We start from the raw sequence: 18,822 nt of genomic DNA, 5'->3' as shown, positions 1-18,822 counted from the left end.
TCAAGCACAGTTAATATGAGTTTCATAATAAGATATGCATATAGTCATCTTCATATGTGTGTGTATATACAGTGTCTTTACTGCATTATCCATAACATTAAAATCTGTCTAATATTGTGTAGTCAAGTCAAGTCAAGTCAAAACAAGTGGGTTTTATTGTCATTTCAACTACATACAGAGTACACAGTGAAACGAAACAACGTTCCTCCAGGACCATGGTGCAACATAGACACAGTGCATACAGAACACAAGTGCAACACAACACAGTACAGACAGTGAATAATAAATAATTGGGGGTAGTGTGCAAATTATGCAGCGTGCAATAAATATTGAGTCCAGTGAGGTAGTAAGGTTATTTGTGCAAATGCGTTGTGCAAAAATGCTTCCCATTTTATCTGGGGTAAATGGTTGGAGAGAGAGAGAGAGAGAGAGAGAGAGAGAGAGAGAGAGAGAGAGAGAGTGTGCATGTAACAGAAAAGACATCAGTTCAGAAGTTGAGGTCCACCTTGTGCTGCCAAAACAACTCTGACCCATAGAGATGTGGACTTTGAAGGTGTCCTGTGGTGTCTGGTGCCACAGTGTTAGCAGCAGATCCATTAAGTCCTCACAGTTATGAGGTGGGGCGTCCACCGATTGCTTCAGTGAGGTTTGGGGAACTGTGACTCTGTCGCTTGTTCACTGGTGGTCCTTCCATGGACCATTTTGGTACATACTGACCACTGCATATCAAGAACACTCCACAAGATCTGCTCAGGGTTGTGGGTTCAATACCCAGGTCTGCAAGCTGCCACTGTTGGCCCCTTGAGCAAGGCCGTTCATCCTCCCTGCTCCCCAGGTGCCACAGCGAGCTCCCCAGGCATGTGTGTGTTTTATCACTAGTGTGTATGTGTGTGTTCGCTGCACAGATGGCCAAATTCCATCTGTGTCCAACACAAATGGTGAATATAGTTGTCTAGTCTGGACTTTTGGAGATGTTCTGACCCAGACGTCTAGCCATCAGAGTCTGGCCCTTGTTAAAGTGGCTCGGATTCTTAGGCTTGCCCATTATTATTCTTGCTTCCAACACATCAACTTCAGAAACTGACTGTTCACTTGATGTTTAGCATGTATGCACCACCATTTGACAGGTCACACTGTAATGACATTATCAACTGACTGTTATTTACATGTCAGTGGTTTTAATGTTATGACTGAAAACCTGCAAAAGAAATATATCACATATCAACAAACTGCAGTGCTGAAATAGTTGCAAAATATTTCAGTAAAAGGGGACATACCTATGAGCCTTTTGAACATGATTACCACATGATAGACAACTCTGTAGTGCAGATATCAAAAACAAAAGGTAATTGTTTCTTATCAGAAATTGGTCAGTATGGGCATGACTTCTTAACTGCCCCTTTGGGCACATGATAACAGGAAAAAAAAAACTGCATTAAATTATTGCAATTATTTTTTAATTATTATTATTGCAAGTCACTTTGGACGATTCCATGTGAAAATTTGACACAATGTAAAGAAGTTTCAAAATGTATTTGTCACATGCATTGCCAAACGCTATACAACAAGAAGTAAAATAGTTTGATAACGGAAAAAAATAAAATAAAATAAAATAAAATAAAATAAAATAAAATAAAATAAAATAAAATAAAATAAAACAATTAATAATAATAATAATAATAATAATAATAAGTAATATATCGATATAAAATAGATCAAATTGAAAAAGAAACTCGACAGTGTTGGTACGTCTGTTATGAACTGCGGGACTTTTATGTTGAAGCGTCTTCTGATCGGCGGTGCTTTTTAAAAAAATCTGCTGCTCTCTTCACAGTTAACAGTTTACTGTCCTCTCTCAGAGCAAACGCGGCTGGTTGGTACAGGCTGTTTTTGCACTCAGCGAGGTAAACATGTTGCTTTCTTTTACTAGTGAATCATTTTTGTGTGTTACATTACGTTTAGATATAGCAAACATGGCTCTTTGCTGCGCCTTCCTTCACCTGAACGCAGCGCAATAAGGGATCTAGCCTCCTGTACAGCTAAACGTAGCTAGCTAATGTTAACCAAATCTTTTAGAAAATCTAGCGCTAGTTAACATGTAAACGTTAGCTAGCTAGTTGATCATGAGTAGTTTAGCTATCTGGCTAACTAACGTAGCTAGCACATGTGTCGCCTCCTTATGCAAACGCACAGTAAGCTAGACAGTAAACGAGCTAATGGGGGGAAAGTTGTCTAAAGTTAAGTTCGTTTGTGGATGATGATGATGATGATGATGATGAGGATGAGGATAACTTTGGTTTGGTTGAGGTGAAATACGTTACACGGTTTGGCTGCATTTCCCATAATGGACTGTATGGACTGTGTTGTAGGTAAGACAGCTAGTTCGCTCATCCTCTGTTTGTTGCCATTGACTCCGTTGTGTTGTCAGATGTCGTTTGTGAGGATTAACCGCCGACCAGGGAGAACTAAGAAAGTGTCTGCCCCCAAGAAAGAGTGGGTGGTAAGTGATGGTATTTTATTGAATGATTTTGGACGTGAACATAGAAAGTATCAGATGCTTTGTTCACTCTGAATGTCCCCTTTTTCTTCTCGTTTTTCTGTTACAGAGCACAGTCAGTGACCTCTCAGTGCACAAGGCTACCCCAGAGGAACTGGTAAGGTCTCAGAGTAGTGTTTTGCCAAACGTGTGTCAGACCTTTAAGTTCAGACTTCCTACATCTTGATCCTCTACCTCGAATGTTTCTCCAGTCCAGGCGTCATGAAATGCACAGGTCCCACAACAGGGCGCTGGCGCAGTGGGAGCTAAAAGAGAAAGGCTTGAAGCGGATCCAGAAAAAGACCCAGCCGGCCAGCCCTCCAGGATTAGATCAGGCCAGGCTCAGGATTATCAGAGAGGTACGCACAATACTCGGTCAGCAACATGGATAGAAATTTGTCATATTTTTTGTGTATAATGTAAAAATGATGTTTGCTTGGTTTTTGTCTCTAAATGAATGTATGTAACTGAATGTTTTGGGTTTATCAGTATTATTTAAGCTTTTCAGTTTTAATTTGTCTTATTGGTGGGACTGTTTGTAGTTTGTCGTTTTTGGGCACATTTTAATACCATCTTGAGGTAGAAAACATATCAGGATCTCACCCCTGTATTTTTGTCATGGTGTATTTCTCCAATAACTAACACCAAAACCTACTCTCCTTGGTTACTTTAACATATCTTACTAATTAGTTCCTCTGCATGCTGCTAAATTGCTGTGCTACCCAATGTCTCTGTATATTAACACTAATACCATCACCTAAAAATCTACATATTGACTGAAGTCTGCTTTTTTTGGCAGTTGTTTCCTTTCTCACGGTTAACTGATTACCCATTTGCTACCCCCCCCCCCCCCTTCTTTTCTTTTTTCTCCTGAATTTAGCCAATGTCCAAATCCAACCCACTAGCTGGGACTCCCCATGTCAGGGCGCTACCACCCATGTCTAGTCAAAACACATTAGTCGCTGTTCTGCTAAATATTCACTAGTAGTGACTAGCAGTATCGATTCCATGAGTTCTGCAACAGAGCATCCCTTTCATTTTCAGGAATTATGTAAACATAAATCACATACACATAAGCACAACAGCAAAAAGCAGAACAGTAATGTAAGGACTAGTGTTCCCATCTGAATGCTTTTTAAAAGCCTCAGAATATGTAAAAAGTCTAGTCTACAGGATGACTTTGCACTCTCAAAATAAAAGCTGGCTGCTGTCAAAGCAGGGATTTGACAGAGTGCTGTGGCCATGACAGTACTGGCAATCAAAGGCTGAAGGCTGAACTTGAAGTGACTCCATGTGAAGTACATTACTGCTCTGTTATTTTGTTTTGCTTGCATGTGGACATTTTTGACATTAGTTGACTGGGACTGGGACATTAGTTTCACCCAAACCCCTACTGAAACTGTGTTTCTGTCAGGATTCTCACAGCACACAACAAAACGTCAGTGTTTTCATATTTCAGAATGTCTCTATTGTAAATTGCAAAATCTAAACTCACATTTACAATCAGCAAACAGCATATTGTCCAGCCCCAGTATCAACAGCACTGCTACGCTTCAGAGCAACCCATTATTTGTTAAGCAGATTTGACCTTTAAAGTGTTAATGTCTGTCTCTGTGTAGGTGCTTTCAGACCATTGCCAGCTGCAGGATGTTCTTGCAAGGTCTGACAGAGCCATGGCGGTGGTGAAAGATTTGTTCGGCGATGCACCTCGCAGACAGACTGGTACTGCTTTATCTGTTCAGTCATGCTTAGTCACGTTTTCAGGTGTTATTCTCTTTTCTTTGTCATGGACATGTCTGTGTCTTTTTTTTTTTTTTTTTTTGTAGGGTTTCCTAGTGTTACCATGGCACCTGACTGTGACTCTGATTCAGAGCTTCCTGTGCTGCAGAAACCAGATCCGCCCACACAGCTGTCACTGCTCAGCCAGTCCATGATGGATCAACAGGTACTGTGTTTATGAGCTGACAATTTTCTAACAGCAGTAGCAGAAATAACCTGGACCAAAGGGCCAAAATTCCCACGTAAAACATTTGTCCCATAGAACGCAGGGATAGAGGAAAGACGCTCCATACAGAGGAAAACTTCCTTACTGGTTTTACCAGTGTTTAGCTTTTTATTCCACATTTTCGATGTAAAGCAGCTTTATGTGAGATTTGGAATTTTTTTTACTTCTGGGCTCCCTCTGTCAGGAAATGTTTGCGCTTTGAGCCGCCACTAAAGGACATACCTTCCTGGAGAAGTTGAGGGATACGGAGCTGGTCTCATGAGCGTTGTTCTGCCCTCTTCACCATAGTTATATAGAGAGAGCGAGAGAGAGAGTACCATTTGCAGCATGCCAAGCCTGGAGTAGCAAAAATATACATTACAAGTCAGTGATCAACATAAAGCTGTTATTTTAAGGTACAAATGCTACGTAGTGTTGCTTTAAGTGGTGGAGCAGTTGCATTACATCACTCAGGCACCAGAATGTAACAGCAATATTTAAGGTGGAGCAGCAGTTCTGAAACAGAACAGCCAAATCAAAGGCCAACCTCAGGTTGTGACACTATTTGTTGCAGATTAAACACTGAAATCTTTTTATTAAAATATTTAATTAAATAAATCTCAGAATCCACATCAGCACCTTAGGACAGTTAAACACAGATGAACCACCAGGGGGCACGGTGGAGTCTAGAAGAAGGAAAAATCCCAACAGCTCTGCTCTCACAAGTTTTGGTGCTTCGTTCCTAAAACGAGATGCAAAATGAACAGTAGAAAGAAGATCCTATATTGGTTGTATAGAAAATGTGTGACTGGCCTCAGAAGGCCAGAAATTCAAACAGGAAAAATACTGGTGAAGGAATAATGGTAAACCTAAATGTTGAGCAGCAAGGCACTCTGGGATGATAAATATCAGTAGGTCTAGTATGTATGCATTTAATCATCAGAACCTAGGTAAATATGATTTAGCCTACAGTGTTCATCTGCTTTGAAAGTAAAGGACATACAACATCAACTCCTTTGTTTTTCCAGGCCTTAAACGAATTGGCGTATTCTGCAGGAGAGCACGAGGAAGATGATCACGACGCACCAGTCAGCTACAACAGTAAAGTTTGCAGGTCCTGAGAGCTGCCAGTCTTAATATCAATGTTTTTAATATCAATGAATACAAAGTGCTAATCAGAGAGAATCAGCTGCTTGATAATTAATATCATGCTATATTTTCCAGGCCAAAGAGGAAAACGTGTAAAGCTAAGTGCCCTCAGTGGAGTACTGACCAGCGACCACAACAGCAGAATTTTTCCCAAACCCCTTGGAATGCAGCAAGACCAGGGGACCAGGCAGGTAGGTGCAGTTTCAGTAATGTTCATCTTTTTTTGTAAAAGTCCCATCATGACTATAATGTAATTAAAAAAAATTCTCTGTTGTATTCTGGACAGCTCTGAATGCGACAGTGGCTGTGGAGTGTTTGAAGTCAAGGCAGTCTGAATTGGACGCAAGCGAGTCCACCACTCTAGTTAGTCAGGTCCTGAATCCTGAACCTGCTTCCTCCTATTCAGGTACTCTTAACCTGGAGCTTTAGGAAAATTAAATAAATAAATATCTGTTACAGCTGGCTGACTTTTATCAGAGGGCAATCTGTAGTTGGTAAAGAATGTGACTGGCCTATGATTGTATAAACTTGATGTAACTCATCCATGGTGTATCTTCCAGGTGGTAAAAGCAGGTCGTCCAGGGCCACTAGAGGGCGCTCTCCTAGGTTGGATACCTCAGAGTTAAGCTCTCAGAGTGCCAACCAGTCTAGTCTGGAGCTGCTACAGGATATGCTGGGTCAGGTGGAGACAGAACTGGCCTGTCTGGAGCCACAAGGGCCCCTCGGCTCATCAAAACCACCTAATCAGCACCGAGGCCTCACCGGCTTCTCTGTGGCTCTGGTGTCTACGTTGGGACGCATCACTAGTCACATAAGACGAGTGAGGAAACCTAATGTAAAAGTTTGGAGAGAATTGCTTTCCTGTTATTCCAATTAGACAAGGCGTGTTTGGGATCTAAAGTTGGTTTTAGTTTTACACTGGAAGTACAAGGGTAATGTAGATAATGTGTAATGGATATTAATGCTTGCATCAGACTATATGTGCTACTACTGCTTTTAGCTATGCAGTGTAATTCTGTTCCAAATGTTATACTTTTTTAAATACTGTGTTGTCTCCTAGAGAGAAGAAGAGGCACAAAAGGAAGCACAGGAGAGGAGAAGACTGGAAGAAGAGGTGAGGAATCAGCGGAAGCTGATAGATTCCCTCACAGCCGAGTGTTTCTCTCTAAGAGAGGAGAGCGCTGCCCTACAGGTTAGTTCTTCTCACTCATTGATAACCAGTTTCACAGGCAGCAATGACTTTGTCCCAACTTTGCTGTTTTTGATACAGAATAAGGGGTGGGGTTTGAAGAATGGACAAGTAAATGAATATTGTGTTCTTCTGCAGGTGAGCGTGCAAGAGCGGGTAACTGAGCTGGAACGGCGTGTGAACATGGTGGTCCTCGGGCTAGGAGAGTTGGAAAGTGGAGAAGGAGAGAAAGAACTGGAATCAGAAAATTCCCCAGTGCCAGGTAATTATCTCTCACTCTTACATTTACAACAATACTGAGTATGGTTCATATTTGCAGTGGCATTAAATCAGGGTTCTTCAGTTCTGGTTCTTGAGGGCTGGCACATCTTGGTAATTTCCCTACTCAAACACACCTGATTCAACTCCTCAGTTACCAGGGTTAGTAAGTATATGTGAACAGGGAAATTACCAAACTGTGATTCAGGACTGTCTGTGCCTCTAGGACTGCATTTGGAAAATTATGTAAGAGAAAAAAAAGGAGCCAATAGGGCTGATGTATTAAGCTATTAAGTAATGGGAGCCTTTATTGTCATTATATTTGAACATAAATAAAGAATATCACACTTGCCTCTGTTGGGCATACTAATTCTCTCTGAGACTATGGCCAACAGTCTCAGAGAGAATCAGTATGCCCAAGCAATTAGCAATGTTCAAATTACATGCATTGGTCATTACACACCAAACATGTTTAGCTTATGATGTACATTAGGTGTGGTGGTACAAAGTATGTGTAATTGTATTTTTGTTTTATTTGTTTATTATTGTACATTATTATTAAATAAGGGAATGATCGAGAGTCACTTTGTCTCTTTGAGTAACCAGAATATGTGATTTTGCAGACACTGCTGGTACACCAGTTCCTGCTGAGATAGACCCAAACGATAAGGTATCTGACCTTCCTGCTGTTCTTCTGTCTCCTCCACGCCAGAGAGACAGCAGAGCACCCCCTGAAGGTGAGTATGATGGGTTAACTAGTGACCTTGTATTAATGCTGAAATTTCTACAAGGACTATTTTAAACAGGCAGATTTTACAGGAGTTAAAAACAAAACATAAAGTTTAAGAAAATGGTGAAAAGGTTTAGAGAAACTAAAAACATCCAAAAGTGAGAATTTTTGCACACTTGTAATTTCTGAATTCCTTTCCCATCTCTCAGCAGCACGTGGTCGCTCTTTGCACTTTGAGGGTTCCCATGCGACTCCCAGTGTTGGTTCAGTGGAAGATTTGGAAGCACGTTGCACTCCTTCCTCCTTCATCAGCCTGCCTGATAGCATCTTGCCACGTCCTCCTCCACTGCTGGACCAGGCAACGCGGGATGCGATACAACAGCAGATTGTCAACTTGACCAATTATAATGCAATGATCCAGGCTCGGCTGAGCCAGTTTCGCCCCGTTCCTGCTGGAGCTTCAGCCGTTGGCGAACTCGGCGCGCTGTCCACAGTCGGCACAAAAGACAGGCAACCGTCACCCTTTACTGCACAGCATTCTGCACAACAGGTGAAATTGCTTATTTAGTCGATTGGTTCATTTTTACTTATGGATCTTTAGGTACGAACTGATTCAGTGGAGTTAATCAGAGGAAATCAGTCTTAGGTATTTTAGTATTTCTTTATCTTTTTTATTATTATTTAAATTTTGTATGTTCTGTCACACAAAGTAAATAATATCAAATTTATTTTAAAAAAATAGAAAAAGTATTTGATTTATTACTAGATTGATGCTCACATTCTCACTAAAACTGAACTATGGCCTTCTTGGTTAACTGTTAAGTAAACAAAATAACAGTAGTACCAGGATTGGTACAGGATCACAGAATTACTCTATTGGCACCAGAATTAAATGCTCACCATTTAAATTTTGTATCCAGTGTGTTGCTGTAAATGACTCCTCGGTGAGACTAATTGACGAGAGGCTGCAGGAACTGAACAGACAAAGCGCAACAGCTAGGACAAAACTGCTGGACCTGATAGAACAGCAGAAACAGAACACATGCCAAAGCGTTTCTCCTGCAATTTCTCCTATACCTCCACCCTCCACTGGCCCTCTCACAGGTAAGTGTGTGTCTGTTTGGGGTGTGTGTGTGTTTTTTTTTTTTTTTTTTTTTTTTTTTTTTTTTTTTTTAAATGCTAGCATTGCTTCTGAAAACAAAACCTTGCCAGTATAGAGTTTTGTATTGCTTGTCTTCACAGCAATAAAACTGCCTAGAAAAGCCTGTTTTCAAATAATATAGTAAACATGGCCAGAATTGGCCTGTAGCTGAAATACTCACTCACATTTCACACTGTTAATATAACATCATAGCATATCTCTTTGTATTTTGCATCAGTGTCTATTGCAGTTACATAACAAAAGTCACAGCAACTTTTTTTAATGAGGGTGAAATTGATTTATTGATTTTTATATATATTGTATAAGCAGATACAAATTCTGGTTTTGTTGATTTTCTCTACATTAAAAACAAACCTAAGTGTGTCATAGAGCACAGTTTTTTTATATATTTGCTGAATTTAACAGACTGTAAAGAAAGAAACAAACATGGCAAATAATGTTAGGATTTTTAACCACATTGTTAAATTAAGCAGATAAACTAATTGTTTATTAAAATGTGCTGTGTGTTCTGAAGAGGATTTATTTACTTATGTACACTTGGAACTTACACTTTGGGTTCTTAAACGTTTGCAACAACTGTATGTATGTATGCATGTATGAATAAGCATGCTGGTTGTTTAACAGTTGCTGAAAGGCTGATTCAGGACTCAAGTGTGTCTTTACCTGAGAGAGGCCAGATGTCTAACACCAAGCCACACAGCAGAAGGCCAGGAGGATCAGTTTCTCCGCAAAGTGCAGAGGGAGGGGAAACACGGTTCATTAATACGCAGGTACAAACACACACACACACACACACACACACACACACACACACACACATGCATCAACGACCAGTTTAATAAAGTCATACTTCATGAAAATGTACACCTTCTGCCAAAAAGACGAAATACCACAATAAACAAACCAAACATTAGCATGAACCCATTAATGAGGTAATTAAACAATACTCATCAGTGCCAGAAATGCATCAAAATGTCTAAAAACATTGCTGTGTGTCGTAGCTTTGAATCCTTAACATGTTTTACGTTGACCAGCTGAGGTATTTTGGCAAATTAAGCAGTAAAGCACAATCACGTTCTACTTGATTATCTATTGTTTAGTCTTACACCCGACAATTAAACTGTTAAGTCCACTAAACCCAGTGCTTTATAAACACAAAACATTAATAACAAAACGAGAAACTAATGACTGTAACGGTTTTTGTGGTTTGTGCAGGTGGATAAACTGACAGGAGAAGGCTGGTTTGCACTGTCTGCTCATATCCAGTGAAAACCCTGCTGGACTGGTGTGACTAGATGCTGCACAGTATCCACATTGCTTTAGTCTGTTTTAATTTGTAATATTATACACATTAATAAATGTTTAATAATTTCTTTGTATGTGTTGCTTACTATAGCTGTATAAAATGGGTATCTTGTGTGGGGAAAACAAAAGGGACAACACTTAGCCATCAGGAACACATTTCAGTGGGCTTAGAAATCTCCAGTACAACTTTGTACTGCATTTGATAACACTTGTTGCTGTAATTCATACAGTAGAGAAACAGCAATTGAAGCAAAGATCAGTGTATGTATCGGCCCTAAATTGGCCACAATTATGAGTAGGTGTGTAGCACTGAACACTAATATTGTAATGTGAAAATATTTGACTGCATTACAGGGAATAGGTGTTTGTTTAATTGTGATATCTAATGCAATTGCATCATTTAAACACCATGGTTAGCACCCACTACATCATAATCATGTCAGGCCAAGTCTTAGTTCTAGCAACATTAGTAGATTATGTAACAAATGGATACAGTGAGAACGTACAGCCCATATGAAAAACTGAGCTCATCCAGTGCAGCAGAAGCACATATAGCTCAGAATCTCCTATACAGCCGTAATATTAGTCAAGCAGCAGTGTTTTGAGAAATGATTCGCACTATACAGTGACAGCATTTCTTAAAAAAAGTTCTAAAATTCTGTTCATTTCACTTTTTATTTTAGTCATAATTGTAGTGAGAAAAAAAAAGTAACATCAATGAAGACATCATGATGCCCCATGGAGAATAGGTCTTCCACTAAATACAATATCTAATACAGATGCACTGTCATGGACCTCACACCTCCTGCTTCTCAGCTCTACTCTCTTTAGTAAAATACACAAAAACATAGATACAGAATGTGTTAATTTTTTTCAAAATGTTGTAAAAAAAGGTGTCCTCATTATCGTTAAATCACCCTGTTGAATGTCTTGTTATCACTAGCTCACTATCAAAACATCTGTATGAAGTCGACAGTGCTCCATCTAAATGATGGCAAATCAGCGCTTGCCATTTTCAAGTGACATGTTAATCACATCACTGCTTGAAATTTGTCTCTCTTGACCAACAGCCATGAAGTCTCAGAGCACCTTGCAGCCCCTTTGTGCTTTGGCCCATAGCCTACCACCTCTGTACATGAACTTGACCTCACATTCTGTCACAGAGGATATGACCCTGAAGAGGCAGCCCTCTTCACAGAGCTGAACTGAATGTCTCCTTGCCATAGTCTCCAGTTCTTCCCTCCATCCGCTCCCTCCTTCTCTTATCCACATTTTGCATTCTTCCTCTGCTAGAACCTCCCCTGCCAGACCGCGAACGGTACGTTGTGCTTCCTCCCCTAGCCGCGAGACAGAGAAACAGCGTGGCTCGGCTACCTCGAAGCGACCTTTGGTCTCCTCGTAGCCGAGGCAGCGCAGCCGCACCAGGAAGGAAGTTGCCTCAGACGTTGCGAAACGGTAGTCCTCCTCCACCCCGTTGTCGATGGCCACTAGCCCCCGGGCACTGTTGACTGAACGCAGCCGTGTCTGTCCGAGCATTTGAATGGACAGGAGGTCGAACTGGAAGCTGTGGTGCTCTCCTGGCTGAAGGTAGCACTGAAGTTCTGACAGGGTCTCCTGATGCAGCTGCATCAGGGGGCCCAGGCCCAGCTGCGTAGGGCTGAACTCTGTTAGGGCCAGTAAGCGGTGCCGAATTCCAGCATCAAAGGTTCTAGAGTTAAAAGCTGGCTTAGAAAGCGTAAGACAGATGTGCTGGGTGACTTTCGCAATAGGTGCATCTGTGAGTTCACTGGTGCTGCTTTCTGGTTGTACCGTATACAGTAGTCGTGCAACATGAAGACACAAATCCCAGTATTGTTGAGCTCGAGGCGTCAAGTCTTGGTGTGATGAGGCCGGAACGACACTATTCAAGGCCTTCCTGATGACCCTGGCTGAAACGCCCTGGAACGAAGTGACCCTGAGGATCCTGCAGGGCTTGCAAGTGTACAAGCCATCTACAGAAGGCCCTGAAAGATTGAAGCGATTCCGAAAAGGGTAGAGGTCCCTCAGGATCTGGGCCAGAACTCTGATGCTCTGTAACATGTTCTCAGCCCCACCTTCCTCCCAGCACTGTTCCAGCTCCTTTAGTAGAGCCGCCTCCACCCTCTCACAACCCTGCAGACACTGCAGCGCATTGGCGAGGCTATAGCCTAGGGATGGGATACAGACATAATAATAATAATAGTGGAACTATTTGGTGCTACACTGATCAACCCTACCAACCCAACCAACTCTGATCCAAGGAAGGACAACTGGTGAACTGGCAACACAGTTAAGGGTGCCCATCTCTCACTGATATGAGTGGGAGGCAAAGGCTAGTGTGTCCCACAAAAGATGGAGTCCATGCCTTGACAGCTCAGAGGTATTTGGTCAAAATTATGAGGGCTAGACTCAGTCAGAGCATTTCAAAAACATCAGGCAGGTCTTGTGGGTTATTCCCAGGTTATGCAGTGGTCAATGCTAATCAAAAATACTCCAAGGAAGGACAACTGGTGAACCAGCAAGAGGGTCATGGTCGGCCAAGGCTCATTAATGCACCTTGCAACTTACAGGACTTACAGGATCTGCTGCTAACGTCTTGGTGCCTATGTTTGCCTATTACTCACCCTTACGGCCGCCACTGGGCTTTGGCTCAGGATTCTCCAAAGCTTCAGCCAGGCAGTCCCACAGCAGGAAGCTGAAGACTGCCCACACCCTGCACTGCTCCCTGCAGTCCGTGACATGCAGCTGATCTGGGCCATGCAGGTGATCTTGATCATGTAGGTGGTCCCACGTGTGCAGGTGACTGTGGCAGCCACTGCGGAGGATAGCTTCAGCCTCCTGGAGCAGCTTCAGGGACAAGTAGCCCCTCTCTGAGAGCTGTGCCCCTGCAGATCATAAAAAATATAGAATTCTATATAATATATAACTCATAACACACATAGAGTACAGCGCAGACGTTTTAGGCACCTAGGCTCATTATTTAAAACTGTTTACCTACAGCCATTTATTAGCATTATGCAAACAGCAGGTGTAAATAGTCACACACTTATGGAGCAATTACAAAAATACAGCTGTTGTTAGGCTAAGGTTGTCCACCTACTTTGAGAGCCCAGTTCTGCCACTCTGCTGACGAGACGATCAGCATCCTGAGTTTTCTCCATGAAGAGGGACACCAGGGCTTCTAGCTGAGACGAGTCGTCTATGCTTACTCCCTCCAGGAGACAATCTCTGATGGTCCAGCGTGGCAGCCCCACTGCAACCCCCAACTCACACACGTTCAGCCTGGCTTCATCTCCCACACCTATTCCCAGCTGAACTCTGACCTGATGTAGTACTCCTGGGAGTAGGGATGGACAATATAATATTGTTTTAACAGAGAATCTTCTGCTCCTAGCACATCCGGTTAATGACTAATAAAAATATTAACAATTCTTCCAGAGGTTAACAAGGGCTGTGTCCGAAACAGGAGGAAGTTGTCGCAATGCCTTGCTGCCTATGCTGTCTTATAAGTCAGTACCTTAGAAGGCAGCCTTGTGATAAAGGTACCTACACCCAAATCACATCTGAAACACACTTTAAATGAAGCAATACATTGATAGTGAGACGATGCAAGGATACTAACAGCTAATCGTAACATTAAAAAAGCTAAACTTTGACTATTACTAAATAAAATATTTAGGGTCAATAATCATAAATAATTTCTGTAACAATTGCTACTTGCATCCACCATGTTGCTTTTCCTCTCATGAGAAGCTGTCGCTAACCCAGAGGATACGTAAGGCAGTGATGGATACATCTACGCTGCATTTACAAATTGGTAAGATAAGGATACCTTAGCAGACAGTGTTTTATACAAACAATTGATTTGGACATGACTTGGTACCATTCTGCCTTTGAATACTGCCTGAGTGGGCAGCACGTATTACATTTCAGACACAGCCAATGTGTGTTAAGACCTATTGCGCACTAATTAGTGATACAAACTAGTTTTTAAGTACGTAGTAGGGCAGTGGTGGCTCAGCAGTTAGAGCTCCGGCCTATTGATAACAGGGTTGTGGGTCCAATACACGGGCTCGGCAAGCTGCCACTGTTGGGCCCTTGAGCAAGGCCCTTCACCCTCTCTGCGCCCCGGGTGCCGCAGCAATGGGTGCCCACCACTCCACCACTGTGTTCAGTGTCCATTGTGTGTGTGTGTGTTCACTGCACAAATGGGTTAAAGGCAGAAGCCAAATTTCATCTCTGTCCATCACAAATGGTATACAGTTGTCATGTCTTGTCTAGTATGTAGTATGTAGTATGGATTTCAATAGACATAATTCAATCCCACAATTCCCTGCTGTGACATATGCTGGAATAGCTGTTAGTACAATATGTTAATATTATAATAAACTACTAAACCCGCAATATTAAGATTAATAAATAGTATATACCTTATGGTATTAGTGTATAGTACGCAACTGGGTTGCAACCTACAATTAGCAGAACAGTGTTACCATAGCAACTGGGATTGGGAAACATTGGTCTAATGTTAAAAATAGCATATGTTAATGTAATTATTAATTCAGCATGTGACTTGCATGATCCAACAAATATGCCAGAGATGAACGCTGATAGACATACATGTGTATCTCTGGAGTCACTAATAGCTGCTGGTGGTCACTTAGTTACCTGAGTAAGGCAGATGTCCTCCAGCTGTGTCTTGGGTCTCCTCCACCGCTACGGCAACACTGCCGGCCTCAGAATTACACTTCAGCGAAAGACACGGGAAGCCCTCCACCAAACTGGTGGCTGAGCAAACAGAATGCTTAGCTACTTTAAGCTGCACCCTTTACTGACAGAGATGTGTACATGCACACACACACAGCATGTCTAGTCCCTTTAGAGAAATGTTGCCAATAGACTAGGAATCCATGTCTAGGCACCATGTCTAAAGCTGTGGAGAACTGTGTTCTCTGGAATGATAGTGCTCCTTACACTACTTTTGAAACACGCCGGAGATGTGTTGACAAGCAAATCCTCACAGCAATGCTCCAAAATTTAATAAAAAGCCTTCCCTGAACACAAGCAGGATTAACTCTTGATTTATAATAATTTATAATACTCTTGATTTCAGAAGAAGCAATAAATGAGCAGGTGTCCCCATATTTTTGTCCATACAGTGTATTTGCTTTGTTTCATTACAGTAAAGCTATTTAAAAATACAGCATTGCCCTAAAACCTTTAAAAGGTAACGGCAGCATGGTTCTTCTCACCATTCATATCCTCAGCTAACTGCTGGTCCTCATTGTATAGAGCTTCATAGAAGCTCTTACATGCTTTCTCTCCTTTAGACAGGCAGATACTCAGCAGGGTTTGGTTCTGCTGGGTGGGGGTGGGAGCTGCCTGGATCCGCTCGAGGTCAAACTGGGTCAGGGTGCTGCTGGAGAAGAGGGCCAGAGAGATGGGCAGCACGGAGAAGCCCAGACGGCCACACAGAGAATAAAACTGGGCCTGCAGCTGGCGCTCTGGAAGCAGTGAGGAAATGCTATTTGTGAGAAATTCAACCAAACAGACACTTGACTGAATGTAGACTGAATGAAGAAATTTAGTGTGTGTAACTGATACCAGTGTCAGAGCTCCCAGTATGGAGAGACCAACCTTTGGGTCCACTCTGGATTTCTGTTAAAAAAGGAATCCAACAGAACCAGTAGAGCCTAGAACATACATTTTATAGTGACAGCCCTAATCCTAAAACTTAGACTAGTGATAAAAAACTGGTGAACTGCAACCAGTGTACAGTAATTGCATAGTAATAGTAGCAGTAGTAGACAAAACATCTCTTAATTATGCCATTATCTGATTTATCCTTTTACTTATACTTACTGTTTTCTTTTTATCCTTTTTATTGTTTTACAGCCCTTTTAAAAAGCAGCATTGCTCCTTTTGTTGATGGATTTGTTATGTCCCAACATTTTGCAAACCTCTAAAAAAAAATACATCTTGCGATGCATACTATGTATCATAAAAATGTCTTTAAGCATCAATGCTGATGTTATTTGTTTTGGCCACTAACTACCCTATGTACTACAGTACCTGTTCCAGCAGATAGCCAGTTGTGTAGACGTGGGTAGTGCTGCTTGCATTCTCTTAGACACTCCAGGAAGCGGGTGGCCTTGTTTTCGTCCATCTGAGCGTGGACGATTTCAAGTAGTTTGCGGGCCCTGTTTTGCGGGGTCTTTTCAGCCTTTATCTCATGGTAGTTATCCTGAGACAGAAGATCAGCAGACAGCACGCAGTCCAGCAGGGGGGCCAGATTATACAAAGATTCTACCAGGAGCTTCTGGGATGCCAACAAGTGAGCCTTCACTGTCTGCCTTTTCTCTGGCCCTGGTGTTGAATATTGGACAAGTGTCAATTAAAAAGCTTATATGCCAAAAATGCAACAATTGCTGACATAAGCATGTGTCTCCGTAAAAAAACAAAAAACATTGCCAATGATTGACAATAATAACCATTGTATTTGCTTGGCAATGTCTACAAGTGCACTCACCTAAATCATGAGATATCTGTGATGAGGATGCCATCGTTAGACCTCCTGGACCTCTCCAGCGCCGCTTCCAAAGAATATATGTATGTATAGTATGTACATGTATAGGGCTTATTCATTATTACAGCTGCAAAAAGAAATGGATTTAAAAATGACTAGTAACATTTATTTACTTAATCAGTTACATGTATGTAAAACTCTGTCAGGTAAGGATTACACTAACATTACGATACTGTGCATTCAAGGCCACTTTCACAAACTGAGTGCACAAAAGTGTCCCACAAGGTTCAATTTTAGGGCCTTTGTTAATCTTTCTGTACATGTTACCTCTATGTAATAGCATCTGGTAACATGAGTTTAACTGTTTATAGCTACACTGACAATACATTTCCATTTCTTCTGCAAATCAAAGCTCTGTTGACAGGCTTATGAGCAGATATATCTCAGTAGATCTCAAAAGATCTCAAAATGATCTTCAATTAAACCAGAAAAAGAACTGACATGAAAAAGGCTGCTTTAGGAGCAACTATGCCCCTTCGCTCTGTTTACCAAATCTGAAGCACAACACTTTTTAGTTTATCCTAAATGTAAACACAGTCACTAATTGTTTTTTTAGAAACACTTCAACCACCACTACTACTACTAATAATAATAATGATAATAATAACAACAATAATAATAATAATTATTATTGTTTATTATTATGTTATTTTAACTAGGGTTTAACAGTGCCTATTTCAGCATATCACCTTCTGATCCATATTAAGAACTGGTTAAGTCTGGTGAATTTGCTGGTCAGTAAAATTATGCATTTATTATTTTAGTAATGAGTTATTATTAATAATAATTATTCAAATGAATATGTATTCATGTCTATTTATTATTGTATTTTATTTATTGAATTTATTCAAATTATCCAGTCAGTTATCCATTATGTCTGTTGAACCAGTCACACAGATATGCACCCTACCCTAGTGGTCAATATAGGAGTGTCAGTCTTGTGGTCTGCTTGGACATGAAGCACAATGTTAGTGGAGGAGTGGACTCAAATGGACAGAGATTCTCTCAGAGACGGGGGTAATCCATACCTGACAGGACACTGTTAATCAGGCAACAGGAATAGCAGGACCAAGTATTAGAAAAGATTTGAGGCATCTGATTACCTCATTATGGATCTTCCCAAGTATCTCTGTGGAAAAAAGGAGCTCATCTTAGTCATTATCATGTAGTAACCAATTCCTCCTTTGGTTTTTTTATTTAAATCAGTTTTGTTGATTCACCTCTTGGAGTGATTTACTGATGCACACCAAATGATAAAAAATGGAACATGGAAGAAACAGAGCTAGCTGGTGTGCTGGTACATGATGGGTGTATTAAAACTTCTACAGCAGCTCTTTAAGTACATCAGGTAGTTTTTGAGCTGCTGCTTTTGTAGCTACTTCTTTCCAGGCTGTTGTTTGGAAATGTAGGGCTACCTTTACTTCAGCGAGGATTTGGACTGCTCCACAAACTCTGAAGAGCTCTGACAACCCCCAACAGCAAGAGGTCCAAATGAAACTACACGACACTAACAGACAGAATAACCGACAAGCGAAACCCCACATTAGGGTCATAAATGTTGTTGTGAGAGTAACATCAGGAAATATCAGTCTATATCAGTCTGACTGAATACTTACATTTCCATGAAATGACCATGCAACGTCCACTTCCTTGAAGTTGCAAATACTTGAAAGGAAAACTCCTAAAAGCAAGACGTCGAAGTTTATCAAAGTTAAGAACGGAATTATGAATGTAGCCTGCGCTACTTTTAGGATGAGTAGCGAACTAACTTGCTGACTGAATCATATGTGTAGCGTGTTTAAGGCAGCCAACTCAATCACACCCAAGTTTTAAGGCTGGTTACTAAAATGACAATAAACTACTGTTCCCAGAGTGCATTGCGTGCGCCGCCCCGGGGTTGCTAAA

General features: G+C 41.3%; 3 protein-coding genes across 5 annotated transcripts in view; 1 reads left to right on the top strand and 2 right to left on the bottom strand.

Moving 5' to 3' along the window:
• The window catches only part of rpl21 (ribosomal protein L21), a 260,187-nt gene that overhangs the window by 184,086 nt on the left and 57,279 nt on the right, over positions 1 to 18,822 (bottom strand). The window lies entirely within an intron of this gene.
• spice1 (spindle and centriole associated protein 1) lies at positions 1,825 to 10,379 on the top strand. 3 transcript variants are annotated; one of them, XM_072688986.1, is made up of 17 exons: positions 1,825 to 1,904; positions 2,429 to 2,500; positions 2,607 to 2,654; positions 2,749 to 2,895; positions 4,156 to 4,258; positions 4,363 to 4,481; positions 5,549 to 5,634; positions 5,745 to 5,860; positions 5,956 to 6,075; positions 6,230 to 6,489; positions 6,730 to 6,861; positions 6,997 to 7,120; positions 7,740 to 7,853; positions 8,056 to 8,396; positions 8,767 to 8,950; positions 9,633 to 9,778; positions 10,224 to 10,379. In XM_072688986.1, the coding sequence occupies exons 2-17, from the start codon at positions 2,429 to 2,431 to the stop codon at positions 10,275 to 10,277; spliced, it is 2,166 nt and encodes a 721-aa protein (XP_072545087.1). In that variant the 5' UTR covers positions 1,825 to 1,904; the 3' UTR covers positions 10,278 to 10,379. The 3 variants fall into 3 exon arrangements, with proteins under 3 accessions (XP_072545087.1, XP_072545077.1, XP_072545068.1); XM_072688976.1 differs by lacking the exon at positions 10,224 to 10,379 and having other exon boundaries at positions 8,059 to 8,396; positions 9,633 to 9,868; XM_072688967.1 differs by lacking the exon at positions 10,224 to 10,379 and having other exon boundaries at positions 9,633 to 9,868.
• LOC140563980 (uncharacterized) lies at positions 9,828 to 18,738 on the bottom strand. Its single transcript, XM_072688955.1, has 11 exons — positions 18,534 to 18,738; positions 18,333 to 18,424; positions 18,021 to 18,046; positions 16,861 to 16,984; positions 16,404 to 16,697; positions 15,936 to 15,989; positions 15,584 to 15,835; positions 15,000 to 15,119; positions 13,432 to 13,668; positions 12,956 to 13,216; positions 9,828 to 12,499 (listed from the first exon to the last, which is right to left on the bottom strand). Exons 4-11 carry the CDS (start codon positions 16,892 to 16,894, stop codon positions 11,394 to 11,396), a joined length of 2,358 nt encoding a protein of 785 aa, XP_072545056.1. The 5' UTR covers positions 16,895 to 16,984; positions 18,021 to 18,046; positions 18,333 to 18,424; positions 18,534 to 18,738; the 3' UTR covers positions 9,828 to 11,393.

This window comes from Salminus brasiliensis, chromosome 1 (genome assembly GCF_030463535.1).
Source record: "Salminus brasiliensis chromosome 1, fSalBra1.hap2, whole genome shotgun sequence".
NCBI lineage: Eukaryota > Metazoa > Chordata > Actinopteri > Characiformes > Bryconidae > Salminus > Salminus brasiliensis.
This window is presented reverse-complemented; position numbering and strand designations above follow the sequence as displayed.

Excerpts from the sequence above, each read along its gene's own strand:
- spice1 (XM_072688967.1), top strand. The coding sequence starts at position 2,429 with ATGTCGTTTGTGAGGATTAACCGCCGACCAGGGAGAACTAAGAAAGTG. Across the intron at positions 2,655-2,748 it reads AGGCTACCCCAGAGGAACTG|TCCAGGCGTCATGAAATGCA; the intron begins GTAAGGTCTCAG and ends ATGTTTCTCCAG. Across the intron at positions 6,490-6,729 it reads TCACTAGTCACATAAGACGA|AGAGAAGAAGAGGCACAAAA; the intron begins GTGAGGAAACCT and ends GTTGTCTCCTAG.
- LOC140563980 (XM_072688955.1), bottom strand. The coding sequence starts at position 16,894 with ATGGCATCCTCATCACAGATATCTCATGATTTAG. Across the intron at positions 15,836-15,935 it reads TACTGGGAGCTCTGACACTG|AGCGCCAGCTGCAGGCCCAG; the intron begins GTATCAGTTACA and ends CACTGCTTCCAG. Across the intron at positions 13,217-13,431 it reads GGCAGAACTGGGCTCTCAAA|GGGCACAGCTCTCAGAGAGG; the intron begins GTAGGTGGACAA and ends TATGATCTGCAG.